This window comes from Salmo salar, chromosome ssa08 (assembly GCF_905237065.1).
Source record: "Salmo salar chromosome ssa08, Ssal_v3.1, whole genome shotgun sequence".
NCBI classification, from domain to species: domain Eukaryota; kingdom Metazoa; phylum Chordata; class Actinopteri; order Salmoniformes; family Salmonidae; genus Salmo; species Salmo salar.
In genome coordinates, this window is record NC_059449.1 from 18,026,622 (window position 1) to 18,046,505 (window position 19,884).

The 19,884-nt window shown below is 42.4% G+C and overlaps 1 protein-coding gene and 1 long non-coding RNA gene across 4 annotated transcripts; one reads left to right on the top strand and one right to left on the bottom strand.

Annotated features, from left to right (window-relative positions):
- Nucleotides 1-854: 854 nt before the first annotated feature.
- On the bottom strand, nt 855-2,096 carry LOC106593925 (uncharacterized). Its single transcript, XR_001326001.2, has 3 exons — nt 1,725-2,096; nt 1,398-1,499; nt 855-1,293 (listed from the first exon to the last, which is right to left on the bottom strand). It is a non-coding gene; the product is annotated as an uncharacterized lncRNA (long non-coding RNA).
- Nucleotides 2,097-5,255: 3,159 nt separating this feature from the next.
- Nucleotides 5,256-14,352, top strand: LOC123723820 (ubiquitin carboxyl-terminal hydrolase 37-like). Of its 3 annotated transcripts, none has more exons than XR_006770794.1 (13): nt 5,256-5,400; nt 5,728-6,077; nt 6,531-6,692; nt 6,992-7,123; nt 7,743-7,875; nt 7,977-8,113; nt 8,266-8,365; nt 8,496-8,575; nt 8,788-9,038; nt 9,249-9,295; nt 9,483-9,564; nt 10,377-10,914; nt 14,277-14,352. XR_006770794.1 is itself a non-coding variant. In XM_045722899.1 (13 exons), the coding sequence occupies exons 1-13, from the start codon at nt 5,296-5,298 to the stop codon at nt 10,616-10,618; spliced, it is 1,752 nt and encodes a 583-aa protein (XP_045578855.1). In that variant the 5' UTR covers nt 5,256-5,295; the 3' UTR covers nt 10,619-11,032. The 3 variants fall into 3 exon arrangements, 2 of the variants coding, with proteins under 2 accessions (XP_045578855.1, XP_045578854.1); XM_045722899.1 differs by lacking the exon at nt 14,277-14,352 and having other exon boundaries at nt 10,377-10,512; nt 10,582-11,032; XM_045722898.1 differs by lacking the exon at nt 14,277-14,352 and having other exon boundaries at nt 10,377-11,032.
- Nucleotides 14,353-19,884: the final 5,532 nt, after the last annotated feature.

The window sequence follows — 19,884 nt, forward strand, 5'->3', positions numbered from 1 at the left end:
TGATAGTATCACTGATATTTAATAAGCTTTACGTTTCGGCCTCACGGCCTTCGTCAGAGCTTTGTAATATGTAATTATTACCTGGTTTCTATAATACATCTATAGTTCTCATTGAATGACATTCATGAGTAGGAACATACATTTTGATGAACATGATTGGAAGCAATTTATCATTGTTTTGTATCTCCATATCACAAGGTAAAATGGTCAAATATCTCCCCCTGTGGTCAGTGGGGTGCCGTCCACTCACTTCCAGGTCCCCTCAGTAACTGAGTCAGTCAGACCAATCCAGGTTCTCATGTGGAGGTTGAAGATAAATGGTCGGTTGTTGAGAAAGATAAAAAACGGTCACTTAATATATTTTTTAAAACTGCCCACATATTAGTGTACTGATGAAAATACTCAACCTCTCTCACACACCTGTTCCTCTATGCTGTTTATGATCACCAGTTCTGCTCCTCTCTTCCCCCCCCTCTCTCTCTCTCCTCACACCTTCCTCTCCTCTCTCACCCCTCCCGCTTTCTCTCCCCCCCTCTCTCTCGCTCCTGTTCCTCTCTGTGGTTTATGATCACCAGCACTGCTTCTCTCGCCTCCCAGGTTCTCTTCTCAGTAGAGAGGAAGTACAAACTGTAGTCAAAGTTTCTCCATCCCTTTTGAAAATGCTGCTCTGTTGTAGAGCAAAGGTGTACACATTGAGAAACATAGTGTAACGGCCATCGTAGTGATTGGACCAAAATGCAGCGGGTTGACTGCTCATCTTAACTTTTATTGAAAAAAACCGCACGACAGTCTTGCAGGCTACACACAGCAGTGCAAAAACAACTTCCCACAAAGACAGGTGGAAAAAGGGCTACCTAAGTATGACTCCCAATCAGTGACAACGATGTACAGCTGTCCCTGATTGAGAGCCATACCAGGCCAAAACAAAGAAATACAACTCCTAGAAGGGAACGTAAAAATATAAAGACCATACAACTAACCCCAAAATCCCAACAACACAAACCAAACACACCCTGCCACGCCCTGACCAAACTACAATAACAAATAACCCCTTAAACTGGTCAGGACGTGACACATAGCCAGTATCTTCATAAACCCATTGATATATAATTACTGTTGATTTTACTTCTAATTTATCACAGTTTATATCTCACCTATCACAAAAAGCTTTGCCTCTCTCTTTAGTCAGGTTGTTGTAACTGGTCTGTAGCTGGTCTCTCTCCTTAGTCAGAAGGCTGTTGCTGTCCTGTTGCTGGTCTCTCTCTGTTGAGTCGTGATGATCAATGACTCCATCTGTAAAAGGGAAAAGTTAATCAAACATGTAACTACCATACCATTGATAATTAAGTATGATTAAATAGGCTACATAAGTCTCAGTGACAACATACTAAACTTACAGTAGACAGACAGGCCTATGATCCCAGCCAGTAGGAGAACACACAGCAGCCCCAGACACACTGCAGCAACTCCAGAGGGTCTCTTCCACCACTGAACATGTACTGAATAACACATTAAAGTAAGATCTTTAGTAATGCGTTTTCCTTTATCATCCAGGATTGGGACAAATAAAGCTATAGTTCTATAGGGTAATCTCACTTGTTTAATGTGTGTTTTTTGTGGGGGTTTTTCCCGCGTTATTTGTAACTTATTTTGTACATAATGTTGCTGCAACCATATCTTACGGCAAAAAAGAGCTTCTCAATATCAGGACAGCGATCACTCACCTCGGATTAGACGATGATTTTTTCTATAACAAAGACGACGCACAAGACATTCTCCAAACACCCCACAGGACCGGCATCCCCATTATTTGCATGAGGAAGCGACACAGGTACAGAGGACAAAGAGCCGGATGCCTAGTCAGGACCTGGCGAAGGCGACTGGGAAAGCTGCCTTTACCGTCAATACTACACGCCAACGCGCAATCATTGGACAATAAATTAGACGAGGTACGATCACGAATATCCTACTAACGGGACATCAAAAACGGTAATATCCTATGTTTCACGTAATCGTGGCTGAATGACGACATGGATATTCAGCTAGCGGGATACACGCTGGACTGGCAAGATCGAACAGCACACTCCGATAAGACAAGTGGGGCGGTCTGTGCATATTTGTAAACAGCTGGTGCACGAAATCTAAGGAAGTCTCTCGCCTGAAGCGGATTATATTGTGATAAATTGCAGGCCAAACTACTTGCCTAGAGAATTCTCAGCTATACTTTTCGTGGCTGTTTATTTACCACCACAGACAGATGCTGGCAATAAGACCACACTCAGTGAGCTGTATTAAGGAAATAAGCAAACAGGAAACCACTCACCCAGAGGCGGCGCTCCTAGTGGCCTGAGACTTTAATGCAGGGAAACTTAAATCAGTTCTTCCAACTTTCTATCAACATGTTAAATGTGCAACCAGACGGAAAACAATTCTAGATCACCTGTACTCCACACACAGAGACGCATATAAAGCTCTCCCTCGCCCTCCATTTGTGTCACGATCGTCTGAAGGAGTAGACCAAGGCGCAGCGTACTTAGAGTTCCACATGTTTAACTTCTCTAGGGTAGGGTGCAGTATTTTGACATCCGGATGAAAGGCGTGCCCAAATTAAACTGCCTGCTACTCAGACTGGGGGTGTTCTTTTCGATTTATTTCTATGTTTGGGATTAAGTATGGTTCCCAATTAGAGGCAGCTGATTATCGTTGTCTCTAATTGGGGATTATACTTAAGGTGTCCCTGTTCCCACCTGCTTTTGTGGGATATTGTTTGTGCTTGTGCTTGTGCTTGTTGCACCACGTAAGTCACATTTCGTTGCTTGTTTATTGTTTTGTTAAGAAGTTTTCACTTAATAAAAGGATGTGGAACTCAAATCACGCTGCGCCTTGGTCCATCCATTATCACGAGCGTGACAATAATATACTTCTTGATATGACTCCCACCAGCCTTAGTTTGATAATATACCACATGATATGACTCCCACCACCCAAATTCTTATTTACAATGACAGCTTAGGAACATTGGGTTAACTGTGGCAAAACCACAGATTTTTACCTTGTCAGCTCAGGCATTCGATCTAGCAACCTCCCGCTTACTGGCCCAACGCTCTAACCATCATGCTACCTGCCGCCCCAACTGGGATGGATCCAGAGGCAAATGTGGCTTACCAGTGAACCTCCAGGTGTTCACCATTAATACTGTGTCCATGACTGATGCAACCCGAAAAAGCATTAAAGGCAGAGTTAATGAGTACTTGAGGTCACTGAGAAAGTCTTGACATGGCCTGCTCTCCCTTATGTAAGGAATTAAGCATCTTTGCCATGTTTACCTTGTACTGTAGGCTATGTTTACTTGTTAGACTGCACAGTAGCTTATTAAACATATGCATTTTGAAATAGTAAAAAAGATTATAATAATCAATAACATGTTTCTACCAGAGTGTGTTTTTGGTTGATGGCCAATATTAAATACAGTTAAATGCATGTGTGAATTAAATTGCTTTATTGTTTCATTATTTAAGGCTCCTTTCTCTTCTATGTGCTGGAGTTATTTTAAGAATAAAGTAGGCTAATGAAGGCAACAAATTGTTGCTTTCTGAAACTCCCAAAGTCATCCAATTGTTACAATAGGATTTGAAGCAAAAGCCTACCCGCGTATGGTCAACTATTTCAGCACCGTTTTGTGCTGCTCTGAGACAAGCAAGACTACTTAATAAACATATACATTTAAAAAAAGTAATTCAATAATATATTTATTTTTGTACCACTGTAGATGTTGCAGTCAGTCAGAGATGAGTCCTATTGTAAAGTGTAGCCTAAAGAAAAAAATAGGCAAACTTGCAATGTATTCAAAGCTTAAGTACTCTAAAACCAGATTTGCCCAACCCCTACAAATATATTCATTTATTATTATTATTTTTATTATTATTATAATTGTATAAAAGCCCATTAGATAATAATTTAGAATCCTCTAAATGCAATTAGATCTACTACTGTAATTTGTGGATCTGTATTGATCTGCAAGTATTTTCATTTAGAGATTCCGGTAAACTCTTTGTTTCCTTTCATGTGTCCAACCAATTATTATTGGATTATTCACCATGGCAACCAATGAAATGTTTCTTAGTTAGGTTGGCTTGTTTTCAGAATTCACAGCCTTCTAGCTTGTGAAAAACAAAATGCCTCCAGCTGTCCATCACTACTGTAAATATAAAGAGTGGTTATAGAGGGTGCAACCGGTAAGAGAGAGAGAGGTCGAGAGAGAAAGAGAGTCGAGAGAGAGGTCGAGAGAGAGAGGTCGAGAGAGAGAGAGAGAGACAGGTCGAAAGAGAGAGAGGTCGAGAGAGAGAGGTCGAGGAAGAGAGAGAGGATTGAAACACACACAGTAAAACGTGTAAATGAGTTCTGAGAGCCGATCTTTTATCGAACGATTAGTTTAATATTAAAAACTGTCAAATGCTTCTCAAAGATGCCCTGTGGTGGTCAAACTAGCACTAACTAGCATTAATGCAACAATGGTTGACACTTAAATAACGTGCCATAGAATTCTGTGGCAGCCCGCAAGTTGTGCTGCAGTATGATGCAACTTTTTAAGGAAGAACCACTGTAGGAGTTGGCAAGACATCATTAAACAGATCTGGGACTCTAGCTAGGGTTGGGTTAAGTTTAGGTAAGAAGAATTGTTTAGGGGTTGGAGTGAGGTTAGAAAACAAAATTCACTCCAGCAACCTTGTGTTATGCCTTCCATTCAACCCCAACTTATCACCTAGCAAGTGTATTTAACTCGCACTGGGCACTGTAAGCTCTGTCCACTGACCATTGAGCTTTATTTGAACCAATCACATTCATTATGTCCTTGAGGCAGAGCTGCCTTTAGGGCAAGATTTGAATATGGAATACTGTCCCTAACCAATCTGGATTGTTGTTTGAGGTTCAGGCTAAATCTCTATCACCTGTTCACATTCTTTTGACCAACCCTTTGTTCATCTGCTGGTGAATAAGAGAAAAAGCATTTAGCATTTCAATATACCAATGATCAATCCACAAACAACATGGAAGCTATCAAAAAACAAGGAAGATGAAGATGAAGGCACTTAAAATGCCTTTATTGTGGTCGTACGTACAATGAAACAACATACAAAAAAATGAATGTAAAAGAAGAAACAGGAAAAACAATGGAACATATTATCTCCAATATTGTATGTATACTGCATAACTTTGCTCTTCAATAAAACATATTTGTTCATTGAACAATATATTATAGAATGGGTTGCCAGATGGTGGTGTCATACATGACCGATGACATCACAATGGTCTTTAAGCCAATTTGAACAATGGGTTAATGTGGATATGTATCAGTCTTCATTGGTTATTGACATGGCTTGTTTCTGCTGGTGCAAAAAGGTATGTATTCAGGTCATTTAATCGATTAACAACTACTTAAATTCTGGAGTAGTATTTTTGTCTTAGACCTAGTGGGAAGAATAAAAGTAAAAGTACATTCTGATTGACAAATGCATACAAAGTGGACATGAAATGTACATGAAGTTCGGCTTTTGCAAATGCCACTCAATGTAACCTGTCTATTCTGTGTTATTTGAGGTTTAGGATAGATAGCTAAGATCCTCTCATTTAGGCCTACCTTTTCCTATTCTGATGACCCCCCCTCTTCCATTTCGCTGGGGATCGGGGAAAAAGGTATTCAGCACTATCACATTTTCTTGTCAACAGAAAAAACGTCAGAAAGCAAATTCAGTTGATGTGGAGCAGAAGACAAGAAAGAAGGAGAGTGGCACTTCATCCCCCTCTCCAATTCCATCTGACCGTTCTGAACGGAATGCCTCCGTCACCTCTGACCCTTCACCCTCTGACCAACTCTCCTCCCTCCATCCACCTTCCTCTCCTGTTAAATGTTCCTCTCAGCCTTGCTCTCCTGCTAAACAGCCCTCTGTACCCCGGTCACCTGCCAAACACCCTTCCCCAGTGAAATCCTCTCCAGTGGTGTCCCTCCCTATTTCTCCCTCTCCTTCCAACCCTCTGGACTGTCATGGAGACACCAACCATGAGGGCACAACAGTCAGGTAATTCAAACAAAAAGTACAGTGCCATCCTAGAGTCTCTTTAGAGAGTTGGGTTTAGAGCTACAAGACCAGGGCCAGTGTTTATCAAGAGAATGAGTGCTAATCTAGGATCAGGTCCTCTCTTTCCATTGTAGTCTGATTTTTTATGATCTAAAAGTCAAACATGATCCTAGACCAGACTCCTACTCAGAGACACTCGAAAAACACAGTCCCAGAAAGTTATTTTCCTCAAACTGTAGTTTTAGGCTCTTCTGACCACATCTAGTGGATAAAGAGAGTACTAACCTATTGCCCTGGTCTACTTGGTACACTGCATTTATATGGACAGCAATACATGCGTAACTACTCACTCAGACTGTGTTTATTTACAGTATAGTATTTAATAGAGAGACTGCGTAGAGTGATACGATCTCTGTTTTAGAGGCTTTAGACCTGTTTCACTCCTTCCTCCAGACCTCTGTCTCTTCTGGACCACTCTAGCCCAAGGCCCCAGAGGCCAGTCTCAGCCGCCAGAAGCATGACTCTTCCCAGGGCCAGCTCAGCCACCAGAGGGTCAGAAGAGACCCAGGGGGCCAGAGGAGAACGGGGGGCACTGGTCAACATGGAACTTCTTGGGTAAACAACAACACACCACAAATGCATTGAATATAAGTTCTTTATTGTTTAGAGATCAATGTCTGATATACTATGGGGATAGGGCTTACTATCAAGCATGTCAGTTTTATTAGATATTTATAAACCCATGAATTATTACAATCTTGGCCTAAAGGACATCCACTATATCATTTATCCACGACCAAGATGGCTGCCATTATGATCACTTTATAGAGTTATGAAGGTTCATGACATAGGCCACTCTATGTGTCTAGGATATTGTATCTCTGTGTGTACTGATGGCTGCTTCTTCTTCACAGGTTGCCTAACATTGGCAACACTTGCTTCCTTAACGCCACCCTGCAGTGTCTCCTGGTCCTGCCTTCCTTCTCAAAGGAAATCCTGCACCAGGAACAACTCTGGAGCTCCTCCCCCTTCTCCAACCAGCTCAGGTAAGGGAAGGATCAAAAGCAGACACTCCCCCACACACCCATTATTTGTGGTAATAAATTAAAGAAGGGACACACTCTTTTCACGCCACTTCTATAGAAAGTGATTGTCGTAGCAGGTTAGGAAAGCATTTTCACTAATCCTAACCCTTTTCCTAACCTTAACCACTTCATATTCTGCTGTGTATTGTATTTTTGGTTTGTTTTCCAGTTTCTTTTTGATCAAATCTTCATAACCAAGAGGAACAACAATGACACAATGATTATGATGTAGGCATTTGTAAGCCAATTTGGAAAGTGTAGAATGACAACATTGCCCATTATGCTCATTGACTAAACATTCCACACTACCGTGGGAAATTTGGTAGCTTTTTAAAATGCTCTGGAATTGAGAGTAGTATCCAAACCAAATATGTTAGGAGAATAATCAACACATTTTTGTTGTTTTGCTTCATTATCCGTCCTCAAAGGTGAAATTGCATTGAATCGAATGAATAATTTCAAATGATGAGGTGCCGCTAGACAAAATATATTTGGATATACTCATCTGCCTCTTCAGGCATAAGCCAGTAGGTTGACACCATCCAGTCAGCTGCTAATTTACTCTCTGTCTCCCCTTCAGGTGTCTGTCTGATGTGCACCGTTCGAGTCTACCTGACAGTGGGGCAAACCAGGCCTCAAAAGCAGACCTCATGTGGAAGGTCAAGTACTCCTTGTCAGGATATGATTTGAAATATCTGGGGGACACGCAACAGGTAACTGAGGCACTACTCTCTTGTGTACGAGCGCTCTTTTTGCATTTTATCTTCATCATTTGCTTTTATCTTGGTATGTTTCTTTCTTTTCCTCATCATAGGACGCACACGAGTTACTTGTGAACATGCTGTGTCAGCTGAAGGAGGAGGGCATGATATTGAAGACACTCGGGGTGAGCTATACCTGCCCTGTTTCCCAGCTGGAGTTCCAGCTTGTGTCGGTGCGCACATGTACCAGGTAAGAGCTCCCATTGGTTGTAATGTATCTACTGAGAACATGATCTTTCTACAAATAATATTACAAAACACATGGCATAACAGAAACATTGTAGACACCTGAAACAGAAACAGACTTGAAGCATTTTTCTTCTCTTTGTCCTGCTTCTGAAGCTGTGGGCGCGAGTCGTCCACCAGAGAGGACTACAACCACCTCTCATTGGACTTAAGCCCTGAGCGCACCTTGCTGAGTAGCCTAGCACTCACTTTCAAAGTCAGCACTTAGGGCTCAGACCTGCATGTAGAGACTAACACCCAGGGCAAGCTGCCCACTGCCTCAGAATACGCTATCTTATTATTGTAGTGGTATCATTCATTTTGTAATGCTTTTGTTTCTAACCCAGGGTGAAAAGGTTGAATTCAAATGTGAGGGCTGTAAAGGACTCCACGCCACAAAGGTGGAGCGTTTCCACACACTGCCTCTGTGAGTTGTCCCTTTATAACCTCTCATAGGACTAGCAGTGTGTAATGAAATGAGTGGTCATTGTGTCCTGAGCCTTTAGGAGTAGTTACCTTCCTGAGCAGGTTTTAGGACTTAGTGATGAGCACCACCCAACACATTTCACTCATCTGTTATTTTGTTGACTGGTTTCATTGTCTGTCTGTTCATCTCTCTTCCTCTCTGTCTCTGGGCAGTGTGCTGGTTCTGCATCTGAAGAGGTTTGGAGGACCTGGGGGGTTGGAGAAGCTGGAGGCTCCTCTTTTGTTTCCTTCGGAGCTGAGGCTCTCCACCCTCTGTGGGGACATGGTGCCACACCTGCACAGTGCCAGCCCACAGGCCCTCACCAACCTGGCCCCCAGCATCCAGGGGTCCATCCCCCACACCCTCACCAGCCAAGTCTCCAGCCCAGCTGGAGAGGCCAAAGACAGCACCCTCTGCTGTTCAGGTAGGTCATGACACCATAACACTATTCTTGCTCCAACACCACACAAAGCAAACACTCCCAAAACAGTCCTGCTGACAGAGAAGCTGGAAGCTGCAATTTAAATTGTTTCTCAGACATCTTTAGTGATGTATTGGAGCTGTTTTAGTCCAGAGCATTTCAGACAAGTGACCACGTTTTCACAGCTCTTTACATGTATATTTGACCCCTCAGATTCAAATGACCAGGAACCAGGGAAAGTGCTGCTGACAGCCTCAGTGGTGAGAAGAGAGAGAGAGATAGAGTGAAACCAGTGAAAAATAAGTTATGACAGAACACTGAGATAGTTATGAGGAGTACACGATGTAGTAGACCTCCTGTAGTAGACTAGTACTGTAGTAGACTGTAGACAGTGTGGTGGACTGTAGAGGAAATGACAGTCCTATGATCACATGTGTTTTCTTACAGAAGCAGCAGCCAGTGAAGTCAGTGAATGGTTACTACCAGCTGACTGGTGTAGTCTCTCATTTGGGAGGCTCCGCAAACTCCGGTAAGTAAATACCTTAAAACACACACATGCAGATGCACAATACATATGACATCAGCTGAATTCCAAATCACTCCCTTCTCCTCAGCTTTTAATTTGCATGTTCACGTGTGCCTCTGCCGTATACACAAGCATCCCAAAGCTGAGGGAGTGAATATTATCAAGGGTGAAGGCCAGGGATCATCAACTAGATTCAGCCTCGAGTCCATTTTATTTCTTAGCCAGATGGGCAGGGGTATGGAACAAAATTACAAATAGTTTGTAGACCGCAAATTGACCGTAAGAAGCCCAAACAGATATAATATTTGACTCATATCAAACCTTGCTTACATTTGTGTACAGTCACATATATCTCTTTATTATGCGTGTGAATACTTTGAAACAGATTTCCAAAATGATCATCACTTGGAGCTGATTTGCTGCTTTTTTAAATTCTTTTAACAATTACATTTTATTTGTTCAGAAAACATGGGGGGCCAAATTTGTCCCATGGGCCGCCATTTGGGGAACCCTGGTGTAGGGAATAATTTGACCCTCCAATAGCCACTTCGGCCAAGCGTGCAAGACTGCAGGCTTCAGAGTGAAGTGTCATCCCGACAAGCACTGCAATATGTTTAGAGTTTGTGCAGTTTAATTCAAAAGAATGGAGAGGCATGCCTAATTATATGCTACGTGTATTTGTTTATCTCTGATTTCAAAACTTGACACGTAACAGATAAATTATCTCCCAAATGAACTGTTTAACTGTTACAACACACTCTATTACCCACAAAAGCCTGACCTTTGACCTCTAGTCTGTCTTCCTTGTTCCACAGGGCACTACATTAGTGACATCTTGAATGCCAGTGGAAACTGGTTCTGCTGTAACGACAGCCAGGTGTCAATGTCCAATGAAGCCACTGTGCTGAGGACCAGAGCCCGGAGTGCCTACATGCTCTTCTATATGTTCAGGTACTGCTTACTCTCGCCATCTATATTCTTGTGTTGCTATATATGTGTACGGTTCCTTTCACCCTACAGGGCAAGAGAGCGGGAGGCCCCAGCACACAGGGCCTAACAGGGCCACCTGCACCAGCCCCAGCCTAAACAGGGGCAGCACCTGGACCGGCCTCCAAACACTCAGACATGCTTCAACAGGGGTAGTACCAGGCCCAGCTTCAGAACCCCCAGCCCAGCGTCAACAGGGGCAGCACCTGGACCAGCCTCAACAGGGGCAGCACTGGGCCCAACATCAACAACCCCGAGCCCAGCCTCAACAGGGGCAGCACCTGGCCCAGCTTCAACACCCCCAGCCCAGCCTCAACATGGGAAGAACAAGACCCAGCCCCAACACCCTCAGACCTTCCTCAACAGGTGCAGCACTCGGCCCAACTTCAATCATGCGGCTCAAGGGAGACTTGCTCTTCAACACTAGCATGAACATTCTTTCAGTAGCTCATGTCATAAATATCTGCCCTTGTTTTGAGTACTTCACCTAATGTATAAAGCTCATGTAAAAAAAACATATAAAGTATACACTAAATGTAGTACACATGTAAATGTGGTGGATAGAGTGTGTGATTATTTAGAGGGTATAACATCCCTTCTATTTGGTTTGGTTTGAAATCCTCCTGTTGTGAAATACACTGTGGTGTATAACTTCTTATTCAGCATGGTCAGACTGGATGACCTGCAATATTCAACATTGATCCAGGTCCCCAGCATGTCGGAGATGACTTGTGCATGCCATGCAATTTCAATAAAGACAAACACATATAAGATAATCCAATTTAAGATGATTCTGTTAACCGTTGTAACTCTTTAACTCAGGAAGCTTTATCGTATTCTATTCTTATTTACAATAAATATTGATATTTATTCCTCTGTAACTTTCCCACTCATCATTATTCACAATTCATTCATGATTACCTTTAATCATGGTATTCTTTTCTTATTTACAATAAAAGTGACTCCAAAGTTACACAATACATTACTTACCATTAATTTCTATTACATTTACATTTTAGTAATTTAGCAGACTTACAATTAGAGTATTCATCTTAACATACAGTGCCTTCAGAAAGTATTCACACCACTTGACTTTTTACACATTTTGTTGTATTACAGACTGAATTAAAAATGTGGAAAATATATTTTTTCTCTCACTCAACTACACAAAATACCCCATAACGACAAAGTTAAAACATATTTTTAGAAATGTTTGCAAATGTTTTGAAAATTAAATATAATATAGAATTTACATGAGTATTCACACCCATAAGTCAATACTTTGTAGAAGAACATTTGGCAGCGAATACAGCTGTGAGTATTTCTGGGTAAATCTCTAGGAGCTTTCCACACCTGGATTGTCCAACATTTGCCCATTATTCTTTTCAAAATGCTTTAAGTTCTGTCAAATTGGTTGTTGATCATTGCTAGACAACCATTTTCAGGTCTTGACATAGATTTTCAAGTAGATTTAAGTCAAACTGTAACTCAGGAACATTCACTGTCTTCTTGGTAAGCAACTCCAGTGTATTTTTGTCCTTCTGTTTTATGTTATTGTCTTGCTTAAAGGTGAATTCATCTCCTCGTGTCTGGTGGAAAGCAGCCTGAACCAGGTTTTCCTTTAGGATTTTGCCTGTGTTTAGCTCCATTCAGTAAAAGACAAATATTCTGAAAAACTCCCCAGTCCTTAAAGATTACAAACATACCTTAACATAATGTATGATAGTGAAACTCTTTATCAGTCAACCACAGTGGATTACAAATACTGGCAACCATGTGACTCCCACCAGCCTTAGTTTGATAATATAATACATGATATGACTCCCACCAGTCTTAGTTTGATAATATAATACATGATATGACTCCCACCAGCCTTAGTTTGATAATATAATACATGATATGACTCCCACCAGTCTTAGTTTGATAATATAAAACATGATATGACTCCCACCAGCCTTAGTTTATAATATAATACATGATATCACTCCCACCAGTCTTAGTTTGATAATATAATACATGGTATGACTCCGACCAGCCTTAGTTTGATAATAAAATACATGATATGACTCCCACCAGCCTTAGTTTGATAATATACTACATGATATGACTCCCACCAGCCTAAGTGTGATAATATAATACATGATATGACTCCACCAGTCTTAGTTTGATAATATAATACATGATATGACTCCCACCAGCCTTAGTTTATAATATAATACATGATATGACTCCCACAAGCCTTAGTTTGATAATAAAATACATGATATGACTCCCACCAGCCTTAGTTTGATTATATACTACATGATATGACTACCACCAGTCTAAGTGTGATAATATAATACATGATATGACTACACCAGTCTTAGTTTGATAATATAATACACGATATGACTCCCACCAGTCTTATTTTGATAATATACTACATGATATGACTCCCACCAGCCTTAGTTTGATAATATACTACATGATATGACTACCACCAGCCTTAGTGTGATAATATAATCCATAATATGACTCCACCAGTCTTAGTTTGATAATATAATACATGATATGACTCCCACCAGTCTTATTTTGTTAATATACTACATGATATGACTCCCACCAGCCTTAGTTTGATAATATAATACATGATATGACTCCCACCAGTCTTAGTTTATAATATAATACATGATATGACTCCCACCAGTCTTAGTTTGATAGTATACTACATGATATGACTCACACCAGCCTTAGTTTATAATATAATACATGATATGACTCCCACCAGCCTTAGTTTGATAATATAATACATGATATGACTCCCACCAGCCTTGGTTTGATAATATAATACATGATATGACTCCCACCAGCCTTGGTTTTATAATATACTACATGATATGACTCTATATCATATTATATGATGTATGTGTGAATTCACAAGGTCACAATTTTGGATCTGCTGAAATATATTGGTATCATGTTATTTGACATATACACTACAAATATCCTGACTGGGTTTCCAGCACCCCCAGCCTTCAAATGGAGAACACATTATGGTTCTCACTCTGTGACTGGTGGTGTAGGGGGAAGTTGCCCCTAGACGCTGATCTTAGGTCGGTTTTGCATTTCCACCACAAATGGTTAAGGATAGGATTGGGGAGAGAAACCTGATCCTAGATCTGTAGCTAGGGGAAACTTCCCCCCAGAGTGTGACTGGCCACCAACGGCCATATAGGGATCTTTCTATCTGTTCTATCTGAGGGGTGCGTCACGTGAGTGTGTTGAGTCATTGACGTGATCTTCCTGTCCGGGTTGGAGCCCCCCTCGGGTTCGTGCCATGGGGGAGATCTTCGTGGGCTATACTTTGACTCAGGGTAGGAGGTTGGTGGTTGAAGTTATCCCTCTAGTGATGTGTGGGCTGTGCTTTGGCAAAGTGGATAAGATTATATCCTGCCTGTTTGGCCCTCTCCTTGGGTATCGTCGGACAGGGCAACAGTTTCTCCTAACTCCTCGTGTCTCAGCCTCCAGTATTTATGCTGCAATAGTTTACGTGTCGGGGGGCTAGGGTCAGTCTGTTATGTCTGGAGTATTTCTCCTGTCTTATCCAATGTCCTGTCTGAATTTAAGTATGCTCCTTCTGATTCTCTCTCTCTCTCTCTCTCTCTCTCTCTCTCTCCTGTTCCTTTCTGCTGTTTATGGTCACCAGATCTGCTCCTCTCTCCTGACAGTCCTGTCTGCTCTCCTTCCAGGTTTTCTTCTCAGTGGAGAGGAAGTAGAAACTGGAGTCAAAAAATCTCCATCCCTCTTGACAATGCTGCCCTGTTAAAAAGTGAAGAAGACGAAGAGTGAGAGCACATTGGGACACATTAGCCAGTATCTCTATATCATAAACCCATTGATATATTATTACTGTTGATCTTACTTCTAATTTATCACAGATTATATCTCACCTATCACAAAAAGCTTATCCTGAATATGGCCTTTCTCGTCAGTCAGGGTATTGTATCTGGCCTGTAGCTGGTCTCTCTCTTTAGTCAGGATGTTGTATCTGGTCTGTAACTGGTCTCTCTCTTTAGTCAGGATGTTGTAGCTGGTCTGTAACTGGTCTCTCTCTTTAGTCAAGATGTTGTATCTGGTCTGTAACTGGTCTCTCTCTTTAGTCAGGATGTTGTAGCTGGTCTCTCTCTTTAGTCAGGATGTTGTATCTGATCTGTAACTGGTCTCTCTCTTTAGTCAGGATGTTGTATCTGGTCTGTAGCTGGTCTCTCTCTTTAGTCAGGTTGTTGTATCTGGTCTGTAACTGGTCTCTCTCTTTAGTCAGGATGTTGTATCTGGTCTGTAACTGGCCTCTCTCTGCAGTTGCGTTTGTCTTATAAAGGGAAAAACTCCAGAACAAGTTGTTCCTTTAATCCTCAGACTCTTTGACTCTGTTATGTACAAAGTATAAAAACATAGTTACTAGGTAAGGTGGCAGGTAGACTGGCAGATAGGAGAGTTAGGCTGACAAGGTAAAAATCTGTCATTCTGCCACATAAAAAGGCAGTTAACCCTCTGTTCCCTGGGTGCCAATGATGTTGATTACAGCAGCTACCTGCATCTCTCTGATTCAGAGAGGTTGGGTTAAATGCAGAAGACATTTTTCATTTGAATGCTTTCAGTTGTACAACTGACTCTATGTATCCCACTTCTTTTGGATTTGTTTTAACACCAGGTAAATAGGCCTAGTAACCAGCACTTCTTACAACTAGGTGATAAGCAATGAATTTGGATACAAACACACAGTAGACAGGCAGGCCTATGTTCCCAGCCAGTAGAACACACAGCAGCCCCAGAAACCCTGCAGCAACTAGGAAGGGTCTATTCCCTGAGCTACCAGGCTCTGCGGACAGAAGAGAGACTTTAATGTGTGTGTGTGTCTGTGTTTCCTGAGTGCTGGTCTCCTGGTCCATTATTAGGAGCAGTGTCTGCTGTCTCTTCTCTCTTGGTGCTGGTCTCACCATCTCTCAGGGTGTCTGCACTGACGTAGATATCCACAATCCTCTCCTCCATCTCACCTCTGTCAAACTTGACCTTCTTGTTCATATCTGGCTCAGCATAGGTGACCTTTGACATCTTTAACAATACCTGGGTCTTTCTTTCTATGTAGGTCTACTATACATTAAGTCTCTGCTTCTACAATTAATATGGTGGTCTTCCAACATGGCCACTAGGAGGCGTTGTACGTCAACTGCAAGCCCTCTATACGTTATCCTCTCTGGGGTAGGTGGGACGAAATCGTCCCACCTACGTAACAGCCAGTGGAATCCCGTGGCGCGTTATTCAAATACCTTAGAAATGCTATTACTTCAATTTCTCAAACATATGACTATTTTACACCATTTTAAAGACAAGACTCTCGTTAATCTAACCACACTGTCCGATTTCAAAAAGGCTTTACAACGAAAGCAAAACATTAGATTATGTCAGCAGAGTACCCAGCCAGAAATAATCAGACACCCATTTTTCAAGCTAGCATATTACGTCACATAAACCCAAACCACAGCTAAATGCAGCACTAACCTTTGATGATCTTCATCAGATGACAATCCTAGGACATTATGTTATACAATACATGCATGTTTTGTTCAATCAAGTTCATATTTATATCAAAAACCAGCTTTTTACATTAGCATGTGACGTTCAGAACTAGCATACCCCCCGCAAACTTACGGTGAATTTACTAAATTACTCACGATAAACGTTCACAAAAAACATAACAATTATTTTAAGAATTATAGATACAGAACTCCTTTATGCACTTGCTATGTCCGATTTTAAAATAGCTTTTCGGTGAAAGCACATTTTGCAATATTCTGAGTAGATAGCCCGGCATCACAGGGCTAGCTATTTAGACACCCACCAAGTTTAGCCCTCACCAAAGTCAGATTTACTATTAAAAAAATTGCACTCCCAGGACTTCTACTTCAATAACAAATGTTGGTTTGGTTCAAAATAATCCATAGTTATGTTCGTGCGTTCAAGACACTATCCGAAGTGTAAAGAAGGGTGACGCGCCCGACGCGTTTCGTGACAAAAAAATTCTAAATATTCCATTACCGTTCTTCGAAGCATGTCAACCGCTGTTTAAAATCAATTTTTAGGTCATTTTTCTCGTAAACAAGCGATAATATTCCGACCGGGAAACCGTGTTTACGTTCAAAGAGAGAGAAAATAAAAACATGGGGTCGCCTCGTGCACGCGCCTTAGTCTCATTGTCCTCTGATAGACCACTTACCAAAGGCGCTAATGTTTTTCAGCCAGGGGCTGCAAAGACATCATTCTGCTTTTTCCCGGGTTCTGAGAGCCTATGGGAGCCGTAGGAAGTGTCACGTTACAGCAGAGATCCTAAGTTTTCAATAAAGAGAGTCAAGAAGCCCAAGGAAGGGTCAGAGAGGGCACTTCCTGTACAGAATCTTCTCAGGTTTTGGCCTGCCATATGAGTTCTGTTATACTCACAGACACCATTCAAACAGTTTTAGAAACTTTAGGGTGTTTTCTATCCAAAGCCAATAATTATATGCATATTCTAGTTTTTGGGCAGTAGTAATAACCATATTAAATCGGGTACGTTTTTTATCCGGCCGTGCAAATACTGCCCCCTACCCTCAACAGGTTAAGTCTCTGCTTCTAGTGATATCTCTGTCTCTGAGTCATCTGTTTGTCTCTGTCTGTGGGACTGCTGTAGGTGTTAACTCTAGGGAAGTATCAACAAAATGACACGGGTAGTTGTGTCTATGCTAATACAAAAAATAGAACACGTTTGCATACTTGTGTCCATGCTGTGTGTGTGTGCATGTGTGTGTGTGAGAGGTTGTTACAGTGATTATTGTTAAACCATTTTCTGCAGAACAATATGAATCATTCCATGTCTCTACATGGTCATCTTGTCCAGAGTATATCTCAACACAGTCCTCCTGTCCAGGGAATGGGACTTGCTATTTGTGATGATGGACAGAACACTATCATACCAGGAAGTTATTGATCATAGAGGGGAAGTGGAGAACAAAGTCTAGCTGTTAACATAAACTCAGCAAAGAAAGAAACATCTTCTCTGGCAACTGCATTTATTTTCAGCAAACTTAACATGTGTAAATATTTGTATGAACATAACAAGATTCAACAACTGAGACATAAGCTGAACAAGTTCCACAGACATGATTAACTTCACTTGGGTAGGGGGCAGAATGCGGAATTTTGGATGAAAAGCTTGCCCAAATTAAACTGGTTACTACTCGGGCCCAGAAGGTAGGATATGCATATCATTAGTAGATCCGGATAGAAAACACTCTGAAGTTTCAAAAACTGTTTGAATGATGTCTGTGAGTATAACAGAACTCATATGGCAGGCAAAAACCTGAGAAAAATCCAACCAGGAAGTGGGAGATCTGTGAATTGTAGTTCTTCTTTTGAATCCCTATCGAAACTACAGTGTCTGTGGGATCACGTTGCACTTCCTAAGGATTCCATTGGCTGTCAACAGCCTTCAGAAAGTTTTTTCATCATTGTCCTGTAACTTGGCAGGAAATAGTAGCTCAGTCAATGAGTGGACTGCCTGAGGACAAAGGGCTTGGTGATTTGCAATCCCGCGAGCAAGCCGTTGCTTCTTCTTCTCCTAGAATGAATACGCTATTGTCCGGTTGGAATATTATTACATTTTTACCTTAAAAATACCCTAAAGATTGATTGTAAACAACGTTTGACATGTTTCTACGAACGGTAATGGAACTTTTTGAATTTTCGTGTCTCGAATTACACTCACGCATTATGCCTTTGGATAGTGCTCTGAACGCACGAACAAAATGGAGGTATTTGGACATAAATATGTATTATTTCGAACAAAAACAACATTTCTTGTGGAAGTTGCAGTCCTGGGAGTGCATTCTGATGAAGATCAGCAAAGGTAAGAGAATATTTATAATACTAATTCTGAGTTTAGGTGACCCCCAGAACTTGGCGGGTGTCTGTATAGCTTGCTTTGATGGCGAGCTATGTACTCCGAATCCTCTGCGCCGGTGCCCAGTCCAGGCACGGCGTCCAACCCAGCTCCATGGCCGGAGCCCTCCTCTGCGCCGGTCCCCAGTCCAGGCACGGCGTCCAACCCAGATCCATGGCCGGAGCCCTCCTCTGCGCCAGTGCCCAGTACAGGCACGGCGTCCAGTCCCGCTCCAAAGCCTGAGCCTTCCTCTGCACCTGTGCCCATTCCAGGCACGGCGTCCAACCCAGCTCCATGGCCGGAGCCTTCCTCTGCGCCGGTGCCCAGTCCAGGCATGGCGTCCAACCGAGCTCCATGGCCGGAGCCTTCCTCTGAGCCGGTACCCAGTCCAGGCACAGCGTTCAGCCCGGCGCCATGGCCGGATCCAGGGTCTGGGCGGGGGCTACGACCCGCACTGGAGCCTCCAGCGACGGTTTACAGTCCGGAGCCTCCAGCGACGGTTCACAGTCCGGAGGCTCCAGCGACGGTTCACAGTCCGTAGCCTCCAGCGACGGTTCACAGTCCGGAGCCTCCAACGACGGTTCACAGTCCAGAGGCTCCAGCGACGGTTCACAGTCCGGAGCCTCCAGCGACGGGTCACAGTCCGGAGCCTCCAGCGACGGTCAATGGCCCGGAGCCTCCAGCGACGGTCAATGGCCCGGAGCTTCCAGCGACGGTCAACTGCCCGGAGCTTCCAGGGACAGGTTTTGCGGCCGGAGTCCGCACCTTTGGGGGGGGTACTGTCACGCCCTGACCATAGAGAGCCCTTTGTAGGTCAGGGCGTGACTAGGGGGTGTTATTTTTTATTTATTTCTATGTTTGGGATTAAGTATGGTTCCCAATTAGAGGCAGTTGATTATCGTTGTCTCTAATTGGGGATTATACTTAAGGTGTCCCTGTTCCCACCTGCTTTTGTGGGATATTGTTTGTGCTTGTGCTTGTGCTTGTTGCACCACGTAAGTCACATTTCGTTTCTTGTTTATTGTTTTGTTAAGAAGTTTTCACTTAATAAAATGATGTGGAACTCAAATCACGCTGAGCCTTGGTCCATCCATTATCACGAGCGTGAAAATAATATACTTCTTGATATGACTCCCACCAGCCTTAGTTTGATAATATACCACATGATATGACTCCCACCACCCAAATTCTTATTTTCAATGACAGCCTAGGAACATTGGTTTAACTGTGGTAAAACTACAGATTTTTACCTTGTCAGCTCAGGGAATCGATCTAGCAACCTTCCACTTACTGGACCAACGTTCTAACCATCAGGCTACCTGCCGCCCCAACTGGGATGGATCCCGAGGCAAATGTGGCTTACCAGTGAACCTCCAGGTGTTCAC